This window comes from Leptopilina heterotoma, unplaced genomic scaffold, assembly GCF_015476425.1.
Source record: "Leptopilina heterotoma isolate Lh14 unplaced genomic scaffold, ASM1547642v1 Lhet_22, whole genome shotgun sequence".
Classification (NCBI taxonomy): domain Eukaryota; kingdom Metazoa; phylum Arthropoda; class Insecta; order Hymenoptera; family Figitidae; genus Leptopilina; species Leptopilina heterotoma.
Window position 1 is genome coordinate 210,283 of NW_025110937.1, and position 26,281 is coordinate 236,563.

Sequence of the window (26,281 nt, forward strand, 5' to 3'; positions counted from 1 at the left end):
GAAAATCAAAACAAAAGTTTGCATAATGAAGGTTTAGTGAAAGGGTAATTAATTTAATTTTCAAAATTTAAAGTTAAACAATTAAAAGTTGCTTTTGAATAAAAATTGCAATTTCTCGTCAATACGAATTATTTATGTTAATAAATTTTAGGTTATGTTACCTAAATTGTTTCTTATTGACAAAAAATTGTAATTTTTATTCGCAACTTTAAATTGTTAAAAATGTTATAAATTAAATTCTCTACTCTTTCACTAAAATGTATTTAAATTTCAACATTTTTTTTTAAAATAAGAAATTGCCATTTTGGACTAATTTTTGTTCCGATTGTCTATATCGGAATTTTTATTCTTAATCAAATTAATAAAAAAGGTTTTTTAAAATTTATATTCGTTTTTCATTTTATGTTACAGATGAGTTTTATAACTTCAAGAAATAAAATATTCGACTAACGGATGAGGTTTTTTTTAAATAATATTGTGAAAAGCGATTATTGGAATTTTTTTATAGAAAAGTTTATTTTAAAGTGTAATTTTTAATTTTCGAGTCAGTGCGCAAGTTTGAAGACAATTAGAAAACTGCGGTTCAACAAAACAAAAGGTTAGTTTTTTTCAGGTATTTAAACTCTTTTTATCTAATTTATTTAATTACTATTATTTTTATTTTTAGTATCTTATTATTCACCTAAAAACGTGAGCTTAGATATTCTATGTCTAAATATTAAATTGAACGTTAAATCAATGAAACATTAAGTTTTTAATTTCTAATTATTTTTCTAAAGAGAATAATTATTGAAAAAAAGAACTTTATTTTCTTATATTTGATATGTTTAAATCTTATCAAATTAAATCTCGAAGATTTAATTAATATAAAATTACGAACTATATTATAAAAAATTGTTCAGCAGTAGGAAATATAATTTCTAAGTGTATTTGTTTTCCTTTAATGACATCGGGCAATGATTTGTCCAAAATTTAAAACGATTTGGAAGTATTGAAGTTGATAATATAATTCTAGGATCTGTATTATTTCGTATATTTCCAATTTGAAGATATCTATTATTTAGAGTAGTGTACGGCTTCCAAATTTCGGGATTTTTCAATTCTTCTGCCTTTGGTTTTCTGAAATATTTTAATAAATATGAATTATTTAATTATTTGGTAAATAAAATACTATAATAAAAATAAAAATTCGAAATATAAACATTGAAATGAATAGTTAAATAGTAACAAGTTTTTTTAAAAAGAGAAGTTCGAACTTTTATAGATAAAAATTCGAAATTTAAAATTTAATGTTTAAAAAAAAATTTAATTACCCTCAAAAGTAAATTTTGTTTTTTTTATATTTAATTCTCACCCTGTTATTGCAAACGATGTCCAAAGATTCACCATTACTTCACTTATAAAAAAATCAGGTCCAGTTAAAATTTTGTCCTTTAATTTGGGCGAAATAAATTTTATTGGAAATAAATATATGAGTTCGTCCATATGATTAACGCCGATATTTCTATTGTCATCAGTAATTGACATTGTCGTACTAAATTCACCTCGATAGCCAAAAACGTAGGCGTAATTTAAATTCTTCATATGAGGCGATACTTTTTGTAACATTTTTAATGTTGGATAGATAAAAAATCCATCGGTGACGAAATTTGTTATTGCTCTTAAATACTGTGGAAATATAATTGCAATTACAAATTATTGATGTTCAATTCTTCATTGCATTGAAAAATATTCAATAAAAATTTATTTTTAATAATTAATAATAATTAACATAATTAAAAAAGAAAAATATACCGTCAAATGGGGCAATTATAGTAGCAGTGGGGTAATAAGTGACAGGACTTTAAAATTTAATTCAGAATTATTACTTTGAGGTAAAAAAAATTGCGGACATTTATTTTATCCCAAGGTACCTTTAATTCATCATCGAAAGTGTTGTTGAAATAAAATTGATTCACTAAGTCAATAAATTTTTTATTGTCATTCGCACCAAAATAATGACTAGCTACAAATCCAATCAGTTTTGCGTGCAATAATTTGAGAATATTAAATAGAAAATAATTGGAATAGAACACTGAAATGAAAATATAATTTTTTTTAAAATATGGAAATTTAATTTTTTGTTTTTACTTGTTTATTTATTTATTTGGAGTACTTACTGCCAGTGACAAGCAATCCCTCGTTTACATTAACTCCAACTATATATGGTAAATCCTTCATTTCATGGATTAAATTTTTCGGATCGTCTGTTATAATGGCATCTTTATTATTATCATTTTCTTCAGTAGGTGTCCAAGTGAGTTTTGCTATTCGTGACATATAATTGAAAATAGTCTTTGTACTCAGTAATTCACTGACATTTTTTTCTCGCAAACAATCGATAATTTTTTCCGACGTGTTAAAAGAACAATTCACAAGTGTTTTAATATCACTTAAATGCTCGACCATACTATTCTTTTTCTGATAAGCCCACGGGCATAGAGCACTGCCACTTTCGATTATGTATTGATGAAAAAGACCTGTTTTTATACATATTTCCTGTTATAAAATTAAAATTTCTTGATTCTACTTATCTTCTTTTTTTAAATTCAATACAATTTTAACGAATATTTTTTTATAAATATTAAAAAAAAAAAAATAAATAAAAACAATATTTGTTAAAATAAATATTTTAACGAATATTGTTTTAGTTTTATTTTCTTCTTTCCGAACAAATTTTGTTATTTTAATTCTCTTTTGAGAATTGAGAATTTAGATTTTTTGAAATTATCAAAGATTGAATATTTTATAATTTATGAAACTGCAATTAATTTTTATGAAATTAAATTTTTTTAAATTTACCATGAGTTACTCTCGATAATGCGAGAAGATTAACGCTCACACCACCTGCACTTTGACCAAAAATTGTCACTCGCTTCGGATCGCCACCGAATGATTTGATATTTTCTTGAACCCATTTTAAAGCTAGGACTTGATCTTTTAATCCAAAATTTCCTGGTGCTGTTAAATCGCCAGTTGATAAAAATCCAAAAATGCCCAATCGATAGTTAATTGTTACTAAAATAATTTTTTTATCCAAGAAATATCTTGCAGTGTAGGAGTTACTCGATCCTCTTGTAAAATATCCTCCATGAATCCAAAACATCACTGGGAGTAAATCATTTTTTGTCTGACATTTAATATATATTATTAAAAAATTATTTTGAGGAAATTAGAAAAGATTTTTAATTTTTAATCAAAAAAATATTACAATAGTTATGATTTTTAAATTAACACTGCGAGAAATTAATTTTTTTCGCAAATAATCAATTTCAGATTTTGTCTATTGTCAAATATTTATACTTGAATCAGACAATTTTTATTTAAATCAAATAAATTGTATATTGGAAACAATAAGTTTAGTAATTACTAAAGAAATTAATTTTATTTGCAAATAAACAAATTCAGATTTTGTCTATTGTCAAATAAATATTTACTTGAATCAAATAATTTTTACTTAAACCAAATAAATTGTATTTTAAACAATCATTTCACTATTTGAATTAATTATCATTTTATATTGACTAAAAACATTTAATTATATTTTGAAAAAACTGGCTTAAATAAAGAATTAAAAAAATTAGATTTAAAATAATTTCTTGATTAAATGCAATTCTTTGATATTATTTACAAATTGAGATTTAAAATTGAGAAACGGTGTATAAACATTTAAAAATAGGCAGTCTTCATTTCCAAGTAATGTTTTATTTTCCATTTGAGGGCAAATATTTCCAAATTTTTTAGCAGATCTTATGCTATCCCAATTTTCTGCTGGTTTTGGTGCTGAAAATCTGAAAGTTTTTCATTATTTCAATTTTAATGTCGAAAAATAAAAATTTTTAAAATAATTGATAGCATAAAGTTTTTATAAGAAAAATTTGATTTAAATAAACGATAACTTGTCTATTATCCAAATAAATATTTATTTGTATCAAATAATTTTTATTTAAGTTTTAATGGTATCTATTTGATTCAAAATACTGATATTTTTGGTTAAAATTATGTTTTTTGAAGTCAATCAAACGGTCTTTGCTTCAAATACTGAAATTATTGGTTCAAATAATTATTGATTTGAATTTTAAATAAAAATTTAAATAAAAAATATTTAAATAAAAGTTATTTGATTTGCATTAATATTTAAATAAAAATTATTTGATTTGAATAAATATTTATTTGATAACAAACGAGTAATCATTATATTTGAGTTAAATAATTTTTTTTATCTCTAGGAGTTGTAATTTAAAAATTAAAACTATTTTTGAATGTTTTATTACATTTATTTTACAAAAAAGAAAGAATTCTAAATTACCTTAGTTCATTAATTGGCGGTTGCGCATAAGGTATTCCAATAAATGCTGAATAATTTTGCCCATTTCTTGATTGTTTATAAATTCCATTCAATACTCCTTGTTTTATTTGCACTAATGGTTCTGTATTTATAAGTAAGATTCTCAAAATGTATAGAAAGAATAATTTTATATAAAAATACATATTTAATATTTTTAAATTAAATTATCGCAATTTTGATTTAATATCTAAATTCAAAAGAAATGCAAAAAATTGGACATAAATAAATCATGTAATTAAAAATACGTGAAAAATTTGAAATTTAGTTAAAATTAAAATAAAAAATTCTTATGTTCGTGAAAAATGAAAAAAAACTTGAAATTGCTAAAGGTAGAAGTGTAAAAAAAGTAATATTATAGTATTAAAGTTAAAAAAATTTCCCACTCTTGGAGAAATGATAGTTAACAATATCTACAAAGCCTGATTAAAAAAAACTAGACAAATATGAAAAATTCAAGTTTTGTTTTTAAACAAAGAGAAATGTGTTTTGTGTCAACAATTACAATTCTTGCGATAAAAACTATTTACAATATAATGATAGACAATTTATGTAAAGTTCCAGAGAATTAAGTTGTTTTTCAAATAAGGCGAAACGAACTTTTAACAAAAATTAGGATTTTTATTCTAGAATATTAGGATTATTATTATTATTATCATTAGGATTTTTAGATTCTAGAGAAAAGCAATAATTTATTAATATTACAGTAGAGATAAAACATTTATAATCTTAAAAATGTTCTCTCCAAAAATTCATTCTTTCTGGTAAAAAGTTGTTTGTTAGTTTTACTGATGGTTTCCTATTGTCACTTTCTTCGCCAATTTGTAAATAGGGATTTTTTTTGCTGTTGTAGGGTTTCCATAAATTTGGTGGATTCAAATATTTTGATGTTGGTTTTCTAGGTTAAAAAAATAACTATTAGTTAATGGTTCTTTGTTGTACAGAAATTATTTCTGTAATTCACTTCAGAAAAAATTTAGAATTAAAAAAACTATTTTCAAAAATTATAATCAAATTCTTTAAAACGATTCAATTATTTTCAATAAAAAATATTCCAAATTTAATTATTTTCATCAAATTTGGCAAAAAAATTCAATTATTTAAAAAATTTATTGTAAAAATCTTCATACGAATTCAATTCTTTTCACGAATAATACAAATTTCTTAGGAATTCAATTATTTAAATTAGAATTTGCATAAAATTAATTGAAAGAAATTAATTATTTAAAAATTTTTTATAAAATTCTTCTTTTTTGGTCGTCAAGTAAATACAAGAAACAACTTTAAATAAAAATTTTTCTTCGTCTAAAAATAAATTTTAACGATTTAAAAATTTAATTAATTAAATAATCAATTTGAAATAAACTTTTTCCTTGAGTAAATTTTTACTATTTTGTTAAATAATTCTTAGCAAATATTACCCATTGGTGGCAAATGATGTCCACAGGTCAACCATTAATTTACTTATCATTCGTTCTTCATCAGTAAAATGTATATCTGTTCTATTAACTACCAAATAAGTTAATGGGAAATAAAATATTAAGTCACCACCATGACCAGCGCCAAAGTTTTCATTAGATATTAAATTAGAAAGAATTGAAGTTTCACCACGATATATAAAATGATAAAAATAGGTAGGATTTTTCATTCTAGGAGCTATTTGATCCAACATTTTCATTTCTGGATAAAAGAAAATTCCGTCTGTAATTATGTTTGTGTAAGTGTCCAAATCCTGAAACAAATTTTTTTTGTAAAGTACAATCAAGACTTTTGCTATTTTAAAAAAAAAAAATTTATTGTCTTTGATTAACAGAATTTAAAAATTAAAGAATCAAAAAATTTCCCTTTCTCTAATTACCTGTCGCTTTTTGATAGATTGATGTGAGCTATTAAAATAGAACTTATCTAAATTAGCTGGAAAATTTTTGTTTGCCCCTCTTATATAAACGGCATCATCGATAAATAATTTTTTCATAAATTTGCTCATAATATTGTAGGCAGGATCAATTGCGTAGAAAACTGAAGGAATAAATTTTAATTATATTCATTTTTTTAATACCGAAAAAATATCGAAAATGTTTTAAAATCTTTAAAGTTAGCAATATAAAGTTATATTTATTTTGTTTTTAATAGAAGATGACAGAATGTTTTTTATTTGTTAAATATATAAATAAATTATGACCAGCTTTTTTTCTTATCTTAATGGCTTGTTTACCATTTGTAATAAAAACTGCTTCGTTACCAACAACGCCACTAATGAACGGTAAATCTTTCATTTCTTTCATTAAATTTTGTGGAGTGTCGGTTAAAAATGCGTTTGGCTCGTTTTTTGGTTCGTTTGTTGGTACCCATGCCATTTCGGCAACATGAATAAATATTCCAACTATATCGCACCAAAATAGTAGAGTTTCTGGATCTTTATTTCGAAAACAGTTGATTAGATTTTTTGTTGATGTTGTGGGACAGTCGACAAATTTAGCAACTTTTTTAACAGTTTGATAAATTTCTCTACTGTCTCGATAGGACCAGGCTGGTAGTGCTGTACCACTTTTCATAATATATTGTTGAAAAAGACCTAAAATTAAAAAGATCTCCTAATTGTACGGAGTTTAAATTTTATGCAGTTTATGTTTCTCGTATTAGAATTAATTTTTTTTACCATTGCTTGCTTTGCTAAGAGCAAGAAGGTGAACACATGAAGCTCCCGAGCTTAGACCAAAAATTGTAACACGATTTGGATCGCCACCGAAAAATTTAATATTCTTTTGAATCCATTTTAAAGCCAGAACTTGATCCTTCATTCCGTAATTGCCTGAAGCTGCTGAATCGCCAGTGGATAAGAAACCAAAAATTCCCAATCTATAATTGACCGTTACAAAAACGATATTCTTGTCCAAAAGGTAATTGGCTTTGTAATCATTGCCAGATCCAAAGAAGAATGATCCCCCATGTATGTATACCATTACTGGTAATAAATTTTCGTTAGATGTGTTTGAGTACTGGAAAAAGTATTTTCGTTAAAATGTTCTCTAAATTTTTTGGAAAGTTTAAATTACGATAACTTGTTGCGAAATGCTCTTCAGGAAAAGCTAACAAAATACATTTCAAAAAATCAAATGTTACCATTTGTTGAAATTCAGTAATTGGGGTGTAAATGTTTAGAAATAAACAGTCTTCCTTTCCAAATGTTCTTCCAAATATTCTGTGTACACATGCACTTCCAAATGATTTTGCTCTTCGTATTCCTTTCCATTTTGCTGCTGGTAAAGGATTTTGGAACCTAATTTTTATAATTAAGGATTATCAGTACTCAGATAGCACAACAATTTTCTGCTAGTTTGTTCTGCAAAGCTTTGTTCAATTAATTTGTTACTTGAGGGAAAAAATTAGAATCTGAAACTTTTCTTGTGTTTATTCAGAATTTTTACTAGTCTTTTTACTAACTCAAAATTGTTTACTAGTAAAATAATATCCATTAGAAAAATGTTGGTTCAGATTCATGCAAATTCCATTTGTTTGCGTTTATTATTGCAGAACTTTTTTCACAAATTTTCAAAACTGTTGATTTTTTCGAAATTTGTTAGTAAGTTTCCAATCTTACCTTAAAATTCCAACCGGAGGTTGTCCGTATGGAACACCAAGAAATGCGGAATAATCTCTACCATTTCTGGATATTTCTGTTGTTCCAAGAAGAATTCCTTGAGATGTTTGCACTAGTGGTTGTGAATTTAATACCGTCGGGCTTAATAAGCAGAGCAATAATAAGATTTGATTTAACATTTCGTTTATCGAGAATATTATTCTTAAATAATATAATAATATTTATTCAATAATAATATTATTCTTAAATAAATTTTAAAAAATAATTTTAATAAATAAATTTTTTTTCTCTATATGCTAAACAACCAACAATGGCTGTCTTTTTAGAAAAACAATAATTTCCAAATAATCTTAGCGAAAAACAATGAAAATTTAGGAAACAATTTTTTTTGCAGACTATTCTCTCTTAGATGTTACTTTTAGAAGACTATCGTACAGACTGTATTTTTTTCTTATTTTTTTATTAAATATGTACGTCGACTGACATTGAACTGGTTATGAAACTTTAAACCTTGATCTTAGAAAAATTTTGACAATCTTTACAGATGTTTTTCTTAATTTCATGGTCAGATTAGTTTCCAAATACTCTTGAATATTCTCTCCACTCTCGTATAAGCACGTAAAGAGGGGCTTTCACAATTACGCATATTTGACTCAATCACGAAATTCTATTACATTTGAACAAACAAACGAACATTAAAAATAGTGTCGAATTATTTGCATTTACAGTGCAACCTCGATTATTCGAATTAATTCAGGCGTGACTCGGTTCGAATAATAAAAATTGCAATTATTTTCGTTTAAAATTTTTAAAAAATGATTAGTTTAATATCCTTTGCACTATTAAATTCAATTTTTAAGTAGTAGCAGGTCGTCCACCCGTACGCCATCAAACAATCAAAATTTCATAAAAAAGATATTAAAAACTTTTTTCTTTCAAATTTAAAAATTTTAATCATCTGTAAATCACCTGAGTTCTAGTAGGGACTGAGCCCTAGGCATTCTTGAAGAATAGGGAATTTTATTTCAATTTTTAAGTAGTAGCACCACCACCCGTACGCCATCAGACAATCAAAATTTCGTAAAAAAGACATTAAAAATTTTTTTCTTTTAAATTTAAAAATTCTAATTATTTGAAAATCACCTGAGTTCTAGTAGGGACTAAGCCCTAGGCATTCTTGAAGAATAGGGAATTTTTTTTCAATTTTGCTTCTTGTTTTTTAGAAATAACTTTCTTTTTTATTCAAATTTTTATTAATTCTTGTCAAAATTGTATTTCTGGCATGGAAACGAATCGATGATGTATCTAAAGTATATATTTTTTTATATTTATAAAATTAAACAATATTTTTTTTTCAACAAAAAATTAATATTTTGATTTTTTTGAAATTTTATCTTAATACTCTAAAATAATTTTTCTATAATTAGAAATTAAGGGAATTCATATATGTATGTTATATTGAGGAAGCTAAATGATCATAAAATTGACAACTTTTTTTTCAATCATTACATCAGTTTAGTGTATTTTTTTCCAAAAATCCATTTTGTTGGATAAAAAGTTACTTGATAATTTCACTGAAGGTTTCAAATTGTCGTCCTCGTCACCGATTTGCAGATAGGGATTGGATTTTGTATTATACGGCTTCCATAAATTTGGTGGATCTAAATATTTTGATGTCGGTATTCTAGATTGACAAAAAGATTAAAATTTTTTGTTATTAAGATTATTATAATAATAGTCAGATAGCACGATACTGGGTAAAAAAGAAAAATTGTTAAGAAGTTTAAAAATTTGCAACAAACAGAATTTTTATTTTTAATAGTTTCATTTCATACCCGTTGATTGCAAATGAGGTCCACAAGTCGACTGTTATTTTACTCATCATTCTATCATTATCAGTGAAATAAGCATCTGTTCGGTTAATGAAGAAATACTGAATCGGAAATAAATATACTATTTCGCCAGCATGACCTGCTCCGAAGTTCTCATTACTTAATATATTAGTGAGGAGTGAATTTTTTCCACGATATATATAACGATAGAAATAGTTAGGACTTTTCATTTTTGGTTCAATTTGATCCAACATTCTAATTGCTGGATAATTAAATATACCGTCTGAAGCTATGTTCGTATAGGTGTCTAAAAACTTTTGAAAATAATCTTTTGTTAGAAAATTAGACATTTTTTGAAAAGAAATTATCTCTTATTTTACTTTTGGAAAAAAAAGTTTTTACACTCTAATCAATTATGAGGAATTTTTGTATTTGTTTACTGATCTATTTACCTGCTTTTTGGTTAAGTTTTGGTCTTGCGAATTGTTGAAATAGAACTTATATAATTCGTTCGGAAAACTCTTCTTAGCGTCTCTGATATAAACAGCATCGTCGATAAACAGTTTTTTCATATATTTTTTTAGACGATTATAAAGAGAATCGAAAGTGTAGAAATCTGATGGATAAAATGAATTTTAAATGAGATAGAAAATCTTGTCATTGCACATGGAAAAAAATTCATTTAAATCGTTTTTTCATTTGAAGAAAAAAGTACTGGTACATGTGCAATGACTTTAGTTTTCTTTAGTTTGCATTTCTTTTTTTTCATAAGTTATTTACAATTTGTAATAATCGCTCCTTCATTGCCAACAACACCACAAATGAAAGGTGCATCTTTCATTTGATGCATTAAATTTTGCGGATTTTCTGTTAGAAATGCATCATCATTTATGGGTTCGTTTGTTGGTTGCCAGGGAAATTCGGCAATTCGAATCATCAGTCCGACCAAATTGGACAAAATTAGTAAATAATGTCCATCAACTTTTCGTAAACAGTCCATTAGAATTTGTGTATTTGTTGTAGGGCACATTGCAAATTGAGCCATTTTTTTAACGGATTGAAATATTTCGTTTCTGTCTCTATAGGCGAAGGCACTTAAGGCGGTACCACTTTGCATAATATATTGATGAAACAGACCTGGAAAATTTAAATTTTATGATAATTTATCCTTTTATTAAACTGCTAACAAAATTAGGTGATTATAATCAATTTTAGCATATTCTGCAAAATTGATAGTCAATATTGTTTATAAATAATTAATATTGTTAATTAAGGTTCTTTACCACTGCTCCTTTGGTTAATTGCATGTAAATGAACGCTGACACTTCCAGCACTTTGTCCAGAAAGTGTAACACGATTGCGATCACCACCAAAAAATTCAATATTCCTTTGAATCCATTTTAAGGCAAGCAACTGATCTTTCAGTGCAAAATTACCTGGAGCTATTGTATCAGCAGTGGTTAAAAAACCAAAAATTCCCAATCGATAATTTATAGTCACGAAAATGACATTCTTGTCCATAATGTAGTTTGCTTTATAATCATTGCCAGATCCAAAAAAGAATGCTCCACCGTGTATAAAAACCATTACTGGCAATAAAGTTTTGTTTAATGAACTTATATTCTATAAAAAAAGTTTTTTTTTTGCCTTGTCATGCATACAATGAAAAAGTTTTGTTTAAAAAAGAAAAATTGTCACCACTTGTTGAAAATTAAGAAACGGGGAATATATGTTCAGAAATAGACAATCTTCTTTGCCAAATGGTACTCCAAACAATGTGTGTAAACATGAGTTACCGAAAGATTTTGCGTTTCGTATTCCATTCCATTTCTCTGCTGGTACAGGATTTTTGAACCTAATTTTTATATTTCCCACTTAAAAAAAAAAATATTACAGGGTTGCCACAGGTCAGGGAAAAGTCAGGGAAATTAAAATTGGTCAGGGATTTTTATTAAAAGTACTGGAAAATATTAAATTTTTAGAATTTATAAGAAAATTCTGAATTTTTGTGTCTTTTTCGTTTGCATCATAAACTATGAAATTGCCAAGAATTCTAATACAAAACCTTCCATTTTTTCTATTTCTGACAATTATCTCCTTTTAAATAACTTTATTCTTGAAGAATTGTCATAAAATTATTAACTATAAATTATTTAATGAATAATTTTACTTAAAAATTTCAAAATTAATTGGATTTCAAAAGAATTGCGTTTACAATCTTCATAAATAGATGAACTTCAAAGGTTTCAATTTGAAATTTTAGAAAATATCAATTTTTAATGAATTTAAATTTTTTTAATAGGGATTTCAAGAACAACTGATTACAGAAATTCAATTATTTTCAAAAGTGATAAACTTCTTCGCTTAAATTCAATTATGTTAAAAATTTTTTTAAATTCTCGCCAAAATTTCAATTATCATTATAAATAATAAAATTCTTCTCCGAAATTTAATTATATTTCTATACAATTCAATTATTTTCAATACAATTCTTCTTAAGAATTCAATTATTTTCACAAATAATACATTTTTTTATAGGAATTCAATTATTCGAAAAAGTTTTATAAAATTTAAAATTTTTATAAAATTCTTCGCAAGAAGTCAATTATTTTCATAAATAATAAAATTTTTCTCAAGAATTCAATTATTTTAAAAATTTTTATTAAAATGTTTATAAATTTGAAAAATTATAATAAAATTGATTATAGAATATAATTATTTTCGTAAAATATATAACACTCTTCCTAGGATAACAATTATTGTCAAAAATGTTTGTAAAAATCTTTGAAACAATTCAATTATTTTCGTAAAAAATAAAATTCTTCGAAGCAATTCAATTATATAAGAAATCTTAATAAAATTCTTCCCAAGAATTCAATTCTTTTCAAAAATAAAATTTTTCACAGGAATTCGATTATTTAAAAAAAAAATTTAATTAAATTCTTCGTTAGATTTTAATTATTTTTCTCCGGAATTCAATTCTTAAAAAAAAAATTTTAATAAAATTCGTTGCAAGAATTCAATTATTTTCATAAATAACAAAACTTATCGCAGAATTCAAATTATTTTTTATACAATTTTAAATAAACTGATAGAAAATTGCATTCAATTTTAAGGAATATTCAATTATTTATCTTTCTATTTAAATAATTAAATTCTCGAAAAATTTTCTATTAAAATTTGATTAAAAAATGAATTTTACTTAAAATTTTTGATTATTTTCTTTTGAGTATATAATAATATTTGGAGTGAATTAAAATATTCTTCAGGGTCAGGGAAAATGTCAAAATCAGTCAGGAAAAAGTCAGGGAAAAACCAAATTAAATTTTTGTGGCAACCCTGTTTTACTTTTTTATTTTAATTATTTAATATATTTCTTTCTGAAATTTTTGTTAGATTTCTGCTAATTTTTACTATTTTTGAAATAAATTTTATTATTTTCAAAGTATATTTTCGTATTTTCAAAGAATATTATTCAGTAACATTTTCTTTCAATTTACCAAAAAATTACTGTATTTCTGGAGATAATTTTATTATTTCTGTTTAGTAAATTTTATGGAACTTGGTAAAATTTACTACGTTAATTTAATAAAAGTTAATAGAAATGCGCAAAAAATAGTTTTGATAACTGCAAATTTTTTTAAAAATTATATTCTTTTAAATACTCACAAATACTTTGTTGAAATTTTAAAAAATTAGTTACACAATTTTGATACTACCTTAAATCTCCGATAAATCCTTAAATCTACCTTAAATCTCCGACTGGTGGTTTTCCATATCGTACGCCAAGAAAAGCGGAATAATTTCTTCCACTTCTCGATTTTTCTACTGTACCAACAAGTATTCCATTTTCAGTTTTCACTATAGGTTTAGAATTTAACAATGGTGCACTTAGCAAAAAAAGAAAAAATATAATTAATTGATTCGTCATTTTTGGTTGAGGATACATTTTATAATAAATTTTTAATTCTCTATTTATTTAAATTTCTATTAAACAAATTTTCAGAAAATATTAGCAGTCCTTTTTACATAAAACTAAATGATTAGAAAAAATAATTTTCCGATTATACTAATTTGTAATTTAACTATTTGCAACTCGGTTGCCTCTTGACTACTACTCTCTTCGAAAAAATAATTTTTTGATTAAACTAATAACATTGTAAGTCCGTTTGCAACTCTGTGGTATCTAGGATTTTATGATCAATTAAATATTCTGAGATGAAATATGATTAGTGTTTTTCAGTGTTTTTTTCTTGGTGGATTCTCATATTACTTTGTAATAACTTAAATACATAGTTGAAGAAATTGCAAGTAATACAAATTAGCATATTTTGTAATCGTATATGTTTATAATAATTTTGTTTCGTATTGAGTATTCGGAGAAAAAGGGATTATTATATTTACTATCAATCAGTATAGTAACTATTGGTATTAGTTAACTGGAGGGAAATTTTTTCTCCAAAAGTTCATTCGCTCCGCTAAAAAGTTGCTTGATAGTTTTACCGAAGGTTTCATTGTGTCATTTTCGTCTCCAATTTGAAGAAAGGGATTTTTCTCGGTGTTGAACGGTTTCCATAAATTTGGCGGATTTAGGTATTCAGATGTTGGTTTTCTAAATCGAAACAAAATAATTGTGATTATAAAAATGTAATAATTGTATTTTCCGTAAAGTCTTGATTTTTGTTAATAGCTGAAGTGAACTTTGACCTTACGGAAAATTATTTGTAAAATTTTGTTAGAATTTGAAACGAAGTAGATTTTAATAAAAACTTTACCCGTTGATTGCAAATGAGGTCCATAAGTCGACAGTCAATTTACTCATGATTCTATCATTGTCACTTAAATCAGCATCCGTTTTATGAATAATGAAATACGAAAAGGGAAATAAGAATAATAATTCATCAGCATGGCCAACTCCAAAGTTCTCATTAGATAAAAAATTAGAAAATAGTGAAGTGTCCCCATGATAGACAAATTGATAAAAATAGTTGGAACTTTTCATTCTTGGTGCAATTTGATCCAACAATCTCATTGCTGGATAATTGTAAAGACCGTCTGTAAGTATGTTCGTAAAGATGTCCACATTCTTCAAAAGGATATTTTTTCAGGAAAATCTATTTTATGAGACTAAAGTTTGAATGAATTTTTCTTTTATCTATTTACCTGTTTTTTGCTCATATGATCCGAATTATTATTAAAGTAAAACTCATCTATTTCACTCGGAAAACTCTTTTTATCGTTTCTGATATAAACAGCATCGTTGATGAATATTTTTTTCATGAATTTGCTTAGAAGATTGTAAAGAAGATCGATGGTGTAAAAAACTGATGGATAAATGGAAATTTTAATTATTGTGGATACTTGGATGTTAAATTTTTATTTTTATAGTGTTTTTAGTATTTTCAGTATTTTTATAGTATTTTTAGTATTTTTAGTATTTTTAGTATTTTTATAGTATTTTTAGTATTTCTATAGTATTTTTAGTATTTTTATAGTAGAGAGTTGTAATTTGTTTACAATTTGTAAAAGCAACTGCTTCGTTTCCTGTAACGCCGCAAATGAAAGGTACGTCTTTCATAAGATGCATTAAATTTTGCGGATTGTCGATTAAAAATGCATCGTTATTTATAGGTTCGTTTGTTGGTTCAAAAGAAAATTCGGCAACTCGAATCAGTATTCCAACCAAATTGCTCCAAAATAGTAAATAATATTCATTTTTCTTTTGCAAACAGTTTAATAATACTTTTGTTGATGTTGTACTGCAATTGACGAAGTTTGCAATTTTTTTTACTGTTCCAAAAATTTCGTTTCTGTCTCTATAGGCGTAGGCAGTAAGGGCGGTGCCACTTTGCAGAATAAATTGATGAAAGAGACCTAAAAAATATATTTTTTTATAATTAAGATGATTATTATGATTTTTATATTTTAGTATTTATCCTTTTTATATTTTAGTATTTATACTTTTTATATTTTAGTATTTATACTTTTTATATTACAGTATTTTAATTTTATAGTATTTCTACTTTTTTGTATTATAGAATTTATATTTTTTATTTTATAGTATTTGTACTTTTTTGTATTATAGTATTTATATTTTTTAAGATTCTAGTCTTTTTACTACATTTATATTGTAGTAACTTTGTAGTAAATTTTTTTATTTCTTTTACCACTGCTAGCTTCGCTTAGTGTGTGTAAATGAACACTGGCACTTCCAGCACTCTGTCCGAATATAGTCACTCTATTCGGATCACCACCAAAAAATTTGATATTCTTTTGAATCCATTTTAAGGCCAGTACTTGGTCCTTCATTCCAAAATTTCCCGGAGCTGTTAAATCCGCAGTAGACAAAAATCCAAATATCCCCAATCGATAATTTATCGTCACAAAAATGACATTCTTGTCCATAATGTAGTTTGCTTTATAGTCATTTCCGGCTCCGAAGAAAAATGCTCCACCGTGTATAAAAACCATCACTGGTAGTGGATTTTCCTTTGATGTATTTAAATTCTACAGTAAAAATATATTTTTAATTCGTATTACAGAATTCGAATTCGTATTACAGAATTAGAATTTGTTTACAGTAAAAAAAATCTTAATTTAAGACTTTCTTTTTGCATTAAAGGACTTCATTTTTATTGTAACGGAGATAGGTTAAAATTTAGATAAGAAAAATTCTTACCATTTGGTGGAACTCAAGAAACGGAGAGTATATGTTTAAAAATAAACAATCTTCGTTGCCAAATGGCAATCCAAAAAGAGAGTGTAAACACGAATTACCTAAGGATGTTGCAGTTCGTATTCCACTCCATTTTTTTGCTGGTACAGGATTTTTGAACCTAATTTTAATATTTGTTTGGGTATAAATTAATAAAAACGGAAAATTTGATTTTAGTTTCCAGAAATTATTTTAACGTTTTATGTTAAATATGTATTATAGTATCATTTTAATATGTTATGTTTGTTACATTTTCTCCTTTCCATTAATATGTTTTAAATCATTTGATTAAAATTTTCTTAAATATTTAAATACTTTGTTGAATTTTTCGAAATTAGTACATTTTCAATAATACCTTAAAATTCCAATCGGTGGTTGTCCATACGGTACACCAAGAAAAGCGGAGTAATTTCTACCACTTCTCGATTTTTCCACAGTGCCAAGAAGTTTTCCCTGTAATGTTTCCACTAGTAGTTTTGAATTTAACACTGGCGCAAATATTAAATAGAACAACAATATAATTAATTGATTTTCCATTTTGTTAGGAATTCATTTATGAATTAGAACACTTATCCTCTTTTGTGGTATGCTTAAGGATTCGAACTGCTTTAAAATTCTTAGGTTGCACTTTAACTTTGTGTTATTGCATAAGATTAGAAAAAATTGTAACGGTAACAACAATAACTGGTACAACAATAATAGAAAAAACAATAACAGTTGAAATTATAACAGAAAGAACAATAACAGTTGAAATAATAACAGAAATAACAATAATAAACACAATAGTTAAAGAAACAATATAACTTTAATACAACTTGCTTACAACTCACTAGAAAGGCAGTATGAATTTATTGTTCCCTCATTATTCATGATCGATTTTACAAGTCACTTAATTAATCGATGATCCAATATGTTAATACTTTTTTTGCATCGTTACGAAGATTTACTAATTACAACTATGAGGAGATTATGAATAATACAATTAGCATATTCACTGATCGTATTCTTACTATATTTTTTATTTTACTAGAATTAAAATTAGTTTAAAATATATACATTATGTTATTTTACTTTTTTGTTTAAAGAATTTAAAGTTTCAAGTATTTGAAGTTTCAAGAATTTGTTTTGTATAAAATATTAATTATTTGACGGAAAATGTTCTCTCCAGAAATTCATTCTTTCAGTTGAAAAGTTGCTTGATAATTTTACTGATGGCTTCATGTTGTCAATTTCATCACCAATTTGCAAGTAGGAATTATTTTCGGTGTTGTACGGTTTCCATATGTTTGGTGGTTCTAGATAATCGGATGTAGGTTTTCTAAAAATAAAAATTATTTATATTTCAAAATGTGTTAATTATGATATGTGACATGTCGCGAAAAAAGATACCTAAGAGTCACTTATAGTTTATGTTTGTTATTTTTACCTTAAATAAAAGGATCTTTTTTTATTTTGTAAAATAATTTTTATTGAATATTTTAAATGTTTTATTAATTAGTTTGAATTGAGATTTAATGTAAAGTAGTCTTTTACCCATTAGCTGCAAATGATGTCCATAAATCGACAAATAATTTACTTATTTTTCTATCAGTAGGTGAAAAATCAGCGTCTGTTCTTTTTATTATAAAATATTCAAAGGGAAATAAAAATATTATTTCATTGCCATGACCAACGCCAAAGTTGTCGTTACTCAAGAAATTTGACAAATTTGGAACATCACCACGATATCCATAGTTATAAAAATAGGTAGGATTTTTCATTTTGGGTGTAATTTGATCCAAAACTTTGATTTGGGGATAAATAAACATTCCGTCTGAAAGTATAGTCGTATAGGTGTCCAATAATTGCTTGAAAAAAATTAAATTAATTATTGAATAATTGCGATCATTTGAAGTATTTATTTATTTATTATTTTGAGAATTTATTACCGTTTTCTTATCCAAGGGCTGGGAATTATTGAAATAAAATTTATATACATCAGTTGAGAAAGTTTTTTCACTATTTCTGAGATAAACAGCATCGTCGATAATCAACTTTTTTAAAAATTTCTTTATCAGATTGTAAACAAGATCGAGTGTGTGAATAGCTGGGGAATAAAATTGAATTTTAATTTCTATTATTTGATTCAATTAAATATTTAATTGATAATAGTCAATTAATCGGTTACTTGAATCAAATAAATCTTTTTTAGTGTATATTTTTATATTAAATTATGATTAAAATTTGTTGCTGGTTTACCACTTATGAAAAAGAGTCCTTCATTTTTGGAAACTCCACTAATGAAGGGCAAATCTTTCATTTGTTCCATTAAATTTTCTGGATTGTCGGTTAAGAATGTTTCCTCGCTGTCAGGCGATTCATTTGTTGGCACCCAAGCAAGTTCTGCATTTCTAACGAATAATCCAACAATATTACTCCAAAATAGTAGATCATTTGCGTCCGTTTTTCGCAAACAGTTCATTAAGATTTTAGTTGATTTCGTTGGACACGAAACAAAGTTGGCTATTTTTTTAACAGTTTGAAAAATTTTACTACTGTCTCGATAGGCCCAGTTACTTAATGCAGTTCCACTCTGCAAAATATATTGGTGAAAAAGACCTAAAATTATATATTAACTTATTCTTTATATTGTACATTAATTTATTCTTTATATTATACATTAATTTATCCAAAAAGATTGCCAATTTTTAAAATTATTAATATTAATTTATCATTTATTACAAAATATTTATTTACTTAATTTGAAGATCGAATGAAAATATAAAATGGTTTTTTAATTAGTAAGTTTTCTTTTACCATCACTTGCTTTTGAAAGAGTGTGATAATGAACAGAGGAACTGCCGGAGCTTATGCCAAAAAGTGTCACTCGATTTTTATCGCCACCGAAAGATTCGATATTTTCTTGAACCCATTTTAAAGCTAATCTCTGGTCTTTTAGTCCAAAATTTCCGGATGCTTCGGAATCGGCTGTCGTTAAGAAACCTAAAATTCCTTGACGATAGTTGAGTGTCACAAAAATTACATTCTTGTCCAAAAAATATGTTGCTTCGTAATTATCACTTCCGCCGAAGAAAAATATTCCCCCGTGTAAATATACCATTACTGGTAATGAATTATTTTTCTAAAACGAAATGTTTTTGCTTTATTAAACGGTAATTTGACACGAAAATTCATTTGCCGTAAAATTTGTTTGGCATAAATGGCATTTAACATAAAATTCATGCGATTCAAATTTTATTTTGACATAAATTTCAATTGACATAACTTTCATTTGATACAAAAATTCATTTAACATAGAATTTGTTTAACATTAATGGCATTTGACATAAAATTTAAGATATATACATTTTATTTTACATAAAACTAGTTGGAAATAAATGTTATTTGGCATTTTCATTTGACATAAAATTAATTTAACTTAATATTCATTTGACATACATTTTATTTGACATAAAAATAAAATCCATTTTACAATGAGTTCATTTGACATAAAAGTCATTTGACATAATTCCCATTTGTCATAAAATTCATGTGCCATAAATGCTCTTTCAACATAAATTTAATTTGACATAAAACTCAATTTGCATAATTTCCATTTGGCATAGGAATCACATGACATAAATTTCATTTAACATGAAAATCACTTCACGTAAATTTCATTTGACACGAAATTCATTAGACGTAAGTTTAATTTGATATAAAATTCATTTGAAATGAAAGTTATGTAATATAATTCTTATTTGACATAAAATCTACTTGACACAAATTACAATTGGCATACAATTAATTTGACATAAAACTCATTTGACATTATCTAGAAAATTGTAATTAGCCAATTTTGAAATTTGCACCTAAATTTTTATGTCAAATGATCTTTATGCCAAATGAAATTTATGGTAAGAGAATTTTATGTCAAATGGGAATTATGTTAAATTACTTTTGGATAATGTACTAAATGAAGTTTATGTCAAATAAATTTTATGTCCAATTAAATTAAAGTCTATTAAGTGTTAGGTTATTTTTATATTTAATAGAATTTGTATAATGTGATTTATATGTTAAATAATATTTATGCAATGTAATTTTTTTGTCAAATGAGAATAATGTTAAATAAATTTTATGTCAAACGAAATTTATGTCAAATTAATTTTATGTCAAATAAAATTTATGTCATATGAAATTTATGTCAAATTAATTTTATGTCAAATAAATTTTATGTCAAATGAAATTTATGTCAAATGAAATCAATGTCAAATTAATTAATTTCATGTCAAATGACGTTTATGTCAAATTAATTTCATGTCAAATAAAATTTATGTTAAATGAATGTTATATCAAAAGAAATTTATGTCAAATGAATTTTATGTCAAATGAAATTTATGTCAAATTAATTTCATGTTAAATGACGTTTATGTCAAATTAATTTCATGTCAAATGAAATGTATGTTAAATGAAATTTATGTTTAATTAATTTTTATGTCAAATGAAATTTATATCAAATGGATTTTATGTCAAATGAAGTTTATGTCAAATGAATTTCATGTCAAATGGAATTTCTTGTTTAATTGTTTACGTCAAATAAAAATTCGGGAATATTCATGCGTCACGGAAAATAAATAGCTAGAAAAAAATGGAATTTACATAAAAAAAATGATTACCATATTTTCTTGAAATTCAAGAAGCGGGGAATAAACATTTAAGAATAAACAATCTTCTTTTCCAATTGTTTTAATCCCAAACAATGTATGCAAACATGAGCTTCCAAATGATTTTGCCTGTCGAATTCCACTCCATTTTTCTGCCGGTTGGGGATTTTTGAACCTTATTTTAATATTTGTATAAACTTTGTTATTAAATTTCTTTAAATTAATTAGGTAATTAATTAAATAGTTAATTATTAATTATTAATTAAATATTTAATTATTAATTAAAGACTAATCATAATTTTAAAGACCTTAAATCACCAACTGGTGCTTTGCCATAGGGAATACCGAGAAAAGCAGAATAATTTCTACCATTTCTTGATTGTTGAAAAGTACCATCAACTATTCCATTTTTAGTTTTCACTAATAATTCCGAATTTGACACTGTTGCGGTTATTAAACAAAAAAATATAATTCTACCAGGCATTTCAATCTCTGCTTTTCTTTTAAAACTAAAGTTGAGTTTTGCTCTACAATGTATCTTAATAATATCCTACTTTTTCAATGAAGTTATAAATTAAAATTTCATGATTATATACAATCATCTGGAATGGTGATAAAGATAAAATTCATTAATACTGTTCGTTTGTATAAGAATGTCAGTATAGGAATTGGTAATTTTTTTTTTGTAACTGTAGCAGATTTTTAATAACATCATTTCATGTAAGATATAAGATAAATTGATATAAGATCAAAGATGCTTCGAGTGTTTTTCAAAATGTTAGTATATTTTGTTTACATGTGTAAATTTTAATTAGAAGTATACGGAAGAACGGGATTTTTTTTTAAGTGCAAGGATATAAAATTATGACGAAGAAAATTAGCATAGTTCTTAATCAATGTCAGATTGTAATAGATAATACATATTGAAATTTTTATACATTTATTGCAAAAAAAAGTTTAGTTTGTATAAAAGAAATTGAAAATGAAAAATTAATTCAAAAAACAAGTTGTGCTATTTGTTTATACACAAATGTTTTAAATTTAAATTATACAAAATTTTTTACTAAAATCGTCCAGTCGATTTTAATTACTTTAATAGTAACTATAAAAGTAAAAAAAAGTTGATCTTGTTAACTAATAATTAGGTCAAAATGTCGACCTTACTTTTATAAGTAATTTATAAATTTGAATACAATTTCTATATTGGAGTATTTTGTCGCCAAAAATTCACTCTCTTTTTAAAATAATTATTCGACATTGTCACAGTTGGATCACTATTGTTTCTTATGTTTCCGATTTGAATGTGAGCTGTTGTATTTGGTGAAAATTGTTCCCACAAATTGGAATTGGATAGTTCACTGGATGTTGGTTTTCTGTAAAAAGGATGAAAGTTAGGAATTTTTTTCTATTCACCAGAATTAGAATTTCTTTTTCTTTTAATTAGAGTAATTTTCTTCTAATTAGAATTACCGAATTAATTACAATTAGAATTAGGTTTTCTATTTCTTCGTCTGAATTGACAAAAAAGTTGAATTAATTTTAGTCTGGGATTTTTACCGAACAGGGTTTTTTGGTACCCTAGTCAAAATTCAAAAGATGATAATTTTTTTCCAAAATGGAAACAAGTTTGGGGTTCTTTATTACCCCAGTTAGAAAGTAAGTTATGTTAGGGATTAAAGATTGAAAATTTTACCCATTTGTAGCAAATGAAGTCCAAAGATCCACCATGATTCGACTAATATTTTCATCAGTTCGTGTGAAATTTGCATTTGTTGTTACGAAAGATCCGTAATTAACTGGAAATAGATATAAAAGTTCATCAGCGTGAGCGACACCATAATTCGTATTATCGCCAGTGACTGACGTCAAACTTAGAGTTCCTCGATATCCAAAGGAATAAAAGTAGTTTGAATTCTTCATCTTCAAAGTAACTTTCTCCAACATTCGCACTTGTGGATAGAAATAATTTGCGTCACTGAAAACTTTTGTCATTCCTTTCAAGAACTGTGGAAAAAATCAAATTTTAAATGTCTGTTTTCTTTTAATTGGTGAGATTTTAATATTTTGTCGAATTTAACAAATATTGTGATATCTTATTCAATTGAACAAAAATTTATTGCAGTATTTTACTCAATTAATTATTCTTAATTGATTTTACTTAATTAGCAAATATTAATTTTATACAGACCTGAATTTTACTGCTACTATTAAGTTTGTCGGTAAAATAAAAATTATCAATTTTAGAAAATAAAGTTTCCAAATCTTGTTCAAAAGATTCTGCAAAGTTTTTTATTAACGTTCTTATATTTTGTCTTTCCATTTGATAAATCACATCATTAGAGTAGCCTCCTATAAAAGTAATTATATTACCATATTATATTAATTTTGTAATTATTACAAACATAGTTTGTTAGTTAATCAAGTTAATAACCATACCGCTAGTCAGCGCTAAACCTTCATCGGTGACTGTTCCGCTCATAAAAGGCAAATCCCTCATTTTATTCCTATTCACACTGTTTAATGGACTATCGGTTAAAAATGAACCTGGTAATTTTGATTCAATTGTTGGGGTCCATATGAAATGACCGTATTTTATTATTGTCTGCACTGTTGGACTGGTTTTGACTAGTTGATCTGAACTGACATTTCTCAGACAATTAATGGTCGCTCTTGATTTATTCGTCGGACAATTGAATAATTTTGCTAAATCATCAACGTGAGGTTTAAAAGTTTCCTTGTTTTGATATGCACCAGGTCCGATTGCAGTTCCACTTTGGATGATGTACTTTTGGAACAAATCTAATTGAAAATTTATTAATTAAATTTTTACTCTCACTTTGACCTTGAATTTAACTTTAACTTTGACTTTTACTTCGCCTTTAACTTTCAACTTTGAACTTCACCTTGAGTTTAACTTTAACTCTGGCTACCAACTTTGACCTTTACATTAACTTAAACTTTGACCAGTACTTCGACTTTAACTCCGAATTTAACCTTGAAGTTGGAGTTCAACTCTAACTTTTTCTTTCACTTAATAACTTTAATTCTTTTAAATGACATTAATTTGACCTTGACTTTCACTTTGAGTTAGATTTTAGATCGGACTTTCACTTTGACCTTTACTTTGACTTTAACTTTGACTACTACTTTGGCTTTTACTTTGACTTTATCTTTAACCTTCATCTTGACTTAGACTTTAACTTTGGACTCTGACTTTAACTTTTACCTTCACTTTGACTTTAACTTTGACCATTACTTTAACTGTAACTTTGACTTTATCTTTAACCAAAATCTTAACTTTGACTTTCACTTTGACCTTAACTTTGACTTTCAAATTGATTTTATCTTTTATTTTCACATACATTTTTACATTGAAAGTCGTGGTAAAAGTGAAAGCAAAGGTCAAAGTGAAAGTCTAAGTCTAAATGCAAGTCAAAGTGAAAGTCAAAATCAAGGTGAAAATCTATGTTAAAGTAAAACTTCAAGTCAAAGTGAAGGTTAAAGTGAAAGTCATAGTCGGGTTGCAGTGATAGTCAAAGTCAAGGTGAAGGTCAAAATGAAAGTCATAGTCAAGGTCACAGTGAAAGTGAAAGTCAAAGTGAAGGTCAAAGTAAAATTCAAAGTTAAATCGAAAGTCAAAGTCAAATTACAAAATAATTCTTCATAATTGAACAGAATAAAAAAGTACAAAATAATTTCTCCTAAATACCTCTACTAGCTCTTGAAACTGCATGCAAATTCACAGCAACACCTCCAGCACTCTGTCCAAATAGTGTCACTTTATTTTGATCTCCTCCGAATGATTTGATATTTTTTTTAATCCACTTCAGAGCTAGAACTTGATCTTTGAGACCGAAATTTCCAGGTGCTATTGCATTGCCAGTGGTTAGAAAACCCAAAATTCCCAAACGATAGTTGAGAGTCACTAGAATAATGTCCTTCTCCATTAAATAGCCAGGTCCGTAAATATTTCCACTTCCTGTGAGGAAACTGCCACCATGAATCCATACCATAACCGGAAGTAGTTTATTACTGGCCTGTAGAAATTTTTTCTTTTGTAAATTCTTATAGCCAGATAGCAAAATATTTTAGCAAAATTTGAGCTTAATTTTGCACGTAAATATTGCCAATATTGCCCCATAAAATAAAAGGGACTTTTTTAAAAAAAAAATTAGAAGATGATTTAGGAGATTTTTGGAATAAATGGTGATAAATCTTTTTTTGTATTTACCACTGGTTGTTGAAAATCTAAAAATGGCGAGTAGACGTTAAGAAATAAACAGTCATCTACTCCTGATATGGCGCCATTATTATTTTGAGGACAAATGTTTCCAAATGAATTTGCAGATCTTACTCCTCCCCACTTTTCAGCTGGTTCTGGATTTTTAAATCTGCAATAAATAAAATACCCCTTTTTTTAAAAATAAAATTCATGGAAAAAAATCTTCAACTGAAACAGCTAAAAATTTCCCTATATTATAGCGAAATTTTTAGTTAGTTTTCAAGAAAATTGATAGAAAATTGTATAAAAATAATTGAATTTTATAAAAGTTTAGAAAGGAGAACTTTTTAATAAAAGTTTTTTTATTTTTCAAATGAAATGTTTTTTTTTCGATAAAAATATGATGCAATAAAAATAATTTGTAATTTACCGTCGTCTTCCAATTGGAGGTTTAGCATAGGGAATGCCAAGAAATGATGAATATTTTTTTCCATATCTTGCAATCTCAACTGTGCCATTTAAAGTCCCTTGAGTAATTTGCACTAAAGGTTCTGCACTAATGGAAAAAATCCACAATGAAAATAATAATAGACAATATTTAAATATCATCGTGTTTCTCATATTTTTTATTCTTCTTTTCCAAATTCTAAAGTTACTGTGAACGAAATTTATTGAAAATTTGACTTGTTTCCAGTTTTCCTTATGCTTACTAATTGAGTAATTTTATTGCAACCAATTGTAAAAAAAGATAACAAACAGGGACTTTTTTTCTGAATATTTTACATATTTCTCGCTAAAGGAGGAAAAAGTTTTAATTAGCATTAATGTCGAACGAACATTTTTATCAACATCTGTGAGTAAGTCTTAGAATTTATAGCCGG

At 25.8% G+C, this 26,281-nt stretch overlaps 6 protein-coding genes across 8 annotated transcripts in view; 1 reads left to right on the plus strand and 5 right to left on the minus strand.

The window, feature by feature from the left end:
* LOC122501985 (blood vessel epicardial substance-like) overlaps nucleotides 1-26,281 on the plus strand; it is a 187,111-nt gene that overhangs the window by 987 nt on the left and 159,843 nt on the right. For all 3 annotated transcript variants that reach the window (XM_043611806.1, XM_043611808.1, XM_043611809.1), the window contains exon 2: nucleotides 412-598. The gene's annotated coding sequence lies outside the window, so the exon portion shown is untranslated. The remainder of the gene's footprint in view (nucleotides 1-411; nucleotides 599-26,281) is intronic.
* Nucleotides 665-4,474, minus strand: LOC122501987 (juvenile hormone esterase-like). The gene is made up of 7 exons (XM_043611811.1): nucleotides 4,349-4,474; nucleotides 3,679-3,830; nucleotides 2,842-3,153; nucleotides 2,160-2,519; nucleotides 1,914-2,074; nucleotides 1,355-1,668; nucleotides 665-1,119 (listed from the first exon to the last, which is right to left on the minus strand). Exons 2-7 carry the CDS (start codon nucleotides 3,752-3,754, stop codon nucleotides 921-923), a joined length of 1,422 nt encoding a protein of 473 aa, XP_043467746.1. The 5' UTR covers nucleotides 3,755-3,830; nucleotides 4,349-4,474; the 3' UTR covers nucleotides 665-920.
* LOC122502059 (esterase FE4-like) lies at nucleotides 5,114-8,802 on the minus strand. The gene is made up of 7 exons (XM_043611926.1): nucleotides 7,986-8,802; nucleotides 7,508-7,664; nucleotides 7,044-7,383; nucleotides 6,600-6,959; nucleotides 6,243-6,403; nucleotides 5,806-6,116; nucleotides 5,114-5,282 (listed from the first exon to the last, which is right to left on the minus strand). Exons 1-7 carry the CDS (start codon nucleotides 8,162-8,164, stop codon nucleotides 5,114-5,116), a joined length of 1,677 nt encoding a protein of 558 aa, XP_043467861.1. The 5' UTR covers nucleotides 8,165-8,802.
* Nucleotides 9,426-13,748, minus strand: LOC122502061 (juvenile hormone esterase-like). The gene is made up of 7 exons (XM_043611927.1): nucleotides 13,567-13,748; nucleotides 11,516-11,672; nucleotides 11,101-11,440; nucleotides 10,598-10,954; nucleotides 10,270-10,433; nucleotides 9,821-10,131; nucleotides 9,426-9,669 (listed from the first exon to the last, which is right to left on the minus strand). The coding sequence occupies exons 1-7, from the start codon at nucleotides 13,746-13,748 to the stop codon at nucleotides 9,501-9,503; spliced, it is 1,680 nt and encodes a 559-aa protein (XP_043467862.1). The 3' UTR covers nucleotides 9,426-9,500.
* On the minus strand, nucleotides 13,727-21,744 carry LOC122502062. Its single transcript, XM_043611928.1, has 14 exons — nucleotides 21,487-21,744; nucleotides 21,191-21,353; nucleotides 19,329-19,653; nucleotides 18,771-19,130; nucleotides 18,461-18,618; nucleotides 18,066-18,379; nucleotides 17,676-17,850; nucleotides 16,888-17,081; nucleotides 16,497-16,653; nucleotides 15,985-16,324; nucleotides 15,335-15,691; nucleotides 14,981-15,141; nucleotides 14,593-14,903; nucleotides 13,727-14,429 (listed from the first exon to the last, which is right to left on the minus strand). The coding sequence occupies exons 1-14, from the start codon at nucleotides 21,660-21,662 to the stop codon at nucleotides 14,249-14,251; spliced, it is 3,372 nt and encodes a 1,123-aa protein (XP_043467863.1). The 5' UTR covers nucleotides 21,663-21,744; the 3' UTR covers nucleotides 13,727-14,248.
* LOC122501981 (juvenile hormone esterase-like) lies at nucleotides 22,170-26,206 on the minus strand. The gene is made up of 7 exons (XM_043611802.1): nucleotides 25,831-26,206; nucleotides 25,410-25,569; nucleotides 24,888-25,215; nucleotides 23,615-23,977; nucleotides 23,367-23,527; nucleotides 22,872-23,182; nucleotides 22,170-22,551 (listed from the first exon to the last, which is right to left on the minus strand). Exons 1-7 carry the CDS (start codon nucleotides 26,019-26,021, stop codon nucleotides 22,377-22,379), a joined length of 1,689 nt encoding a protein of 562 aa, XP_043467737.1. The 5' UTR covers nucleotides 26,022-26,206; the 3' UTR covers nucleotides 22,170-22,376.

What these genes read in the sequence shown, in the direction of transcription:
- LOC122501987 (XM_043611811.1), bottom strand. Translation starts at nt 3,754, where the DNA reads ATGGAAAATAAAACATTACTTGGAAATGAAGACTGCCTATTTTTAAAT. An exon ending in ATTATCGAGAGTAACTCATG is followed by an intron (nt 2,520 to 2,841) that starts GTAAATTTAAAA and finishes GTATAAAAACAG; the next exon opens with GTCTTTTTCATCAATACATA. An exon ending in GGGATTGCTTGTCACTGGCA is followed by an intron (nt 2,075 to 2,159) that starts GTAAGTACTCCA and finishes TTTTCATTTCAG; the next exon opens with TGTTCTATTCCAATTATTTT.
- LOC122502059 (XM_043611926.1), bottom strand. Translation starts at nt 8,164, where the DNA reads ATGTTAAATCAAATCTTATTATTGCTCTGCTTATTAAGCCCGACGGTA. An exon ending in AGCAGTTTTTATTACAAATG is followed by an intron (nt 6,404 to 6,599) that starts GTAAACAAGCCA and finishes TTATTCCTTCAG; the next exon opens with TTTTCTACGCAATTGATCCT. An exon ending in AATCTATCAAAAAGCGACAG is followed by an intron (nt 6,117 to 6,242) that starts GTAATTAGAGAA and finishes AATTTGTTTCAG; the next exon opens with GATTTGGACACTTACACAAA.
- LOC122502061 (XM_043611927.1), bottom strand. Translation starts at nt 13,748, where the DNA reads ATGACGAATCAATTAATTATATTTTTTCTTTTTTTGCTAAGTGCACCA. An exon ending in TTCTTAATTTTCAACAAGTG is followed by an intron (nt 11,441 to 11,515) that starts GTGACAATTTTT and finishes CTTTTTTTATAG; the next exon opens with AATATAAGTTCATTAAACAA. An exon ending in AGGAGCGATTATTACAAATT is followed by an intron (nt 10,434 to 10,597) that starts GTAAATAACTTA and finishes TTTATCCATCAG; the next exon opens with ATTTCTACACTTTCGATTCT.
- LOC122502062 (XM_043611928.1), bottom strand. Translation starts at nt 21,662, where the DNA reads ATGCCTGGTAGAATTATATTTTTTTGTTTAATAACCGCAACAGTGTCA. An exon ending in GCACCAGTTGGTGATTTAAG is followed by an intron (nt 21,354 to 21,486) that starts GTCTTTAAAATT and finishes TATTAAAATAAG; the next exon opens with GTTCAAAAATCCCCAACCGG. An exon ending in TCTTTCAAAAGCAAGTGATG is followed by an intron (nt 19,131 to 19,328) that starts GTAAAAGAAAAC and finishes ATATAATTTTAG; the next exon opens with GTCTTTTTCACCAATATATT.
- LOC122501981 (XM_043611802.1), bottom strand. Translation starts at nt 26,021, where the DNA reads ATGAGAAACACGATGATATTTAAATATTGTCTATTATTATTTTCATTG. An exon ending in AGTTTCAAGAGCTAGTAGAG is followed by an intron (nt 23,978 to 24,887) that starts GTATTTAGGAGA and finishes ATTTTCAATTAG; the next exon opens with ATTTGTTCCAAAAGTACATC. An exon ending in AGGTTTAGCGCTGACTAGCG is followed by an intron (nt 23,528 to 23,614) that starts GTATGGTTATTA and finishes TTACTTTTATAG; the next exon opens with GAGGCTACTCTAATGATGTG.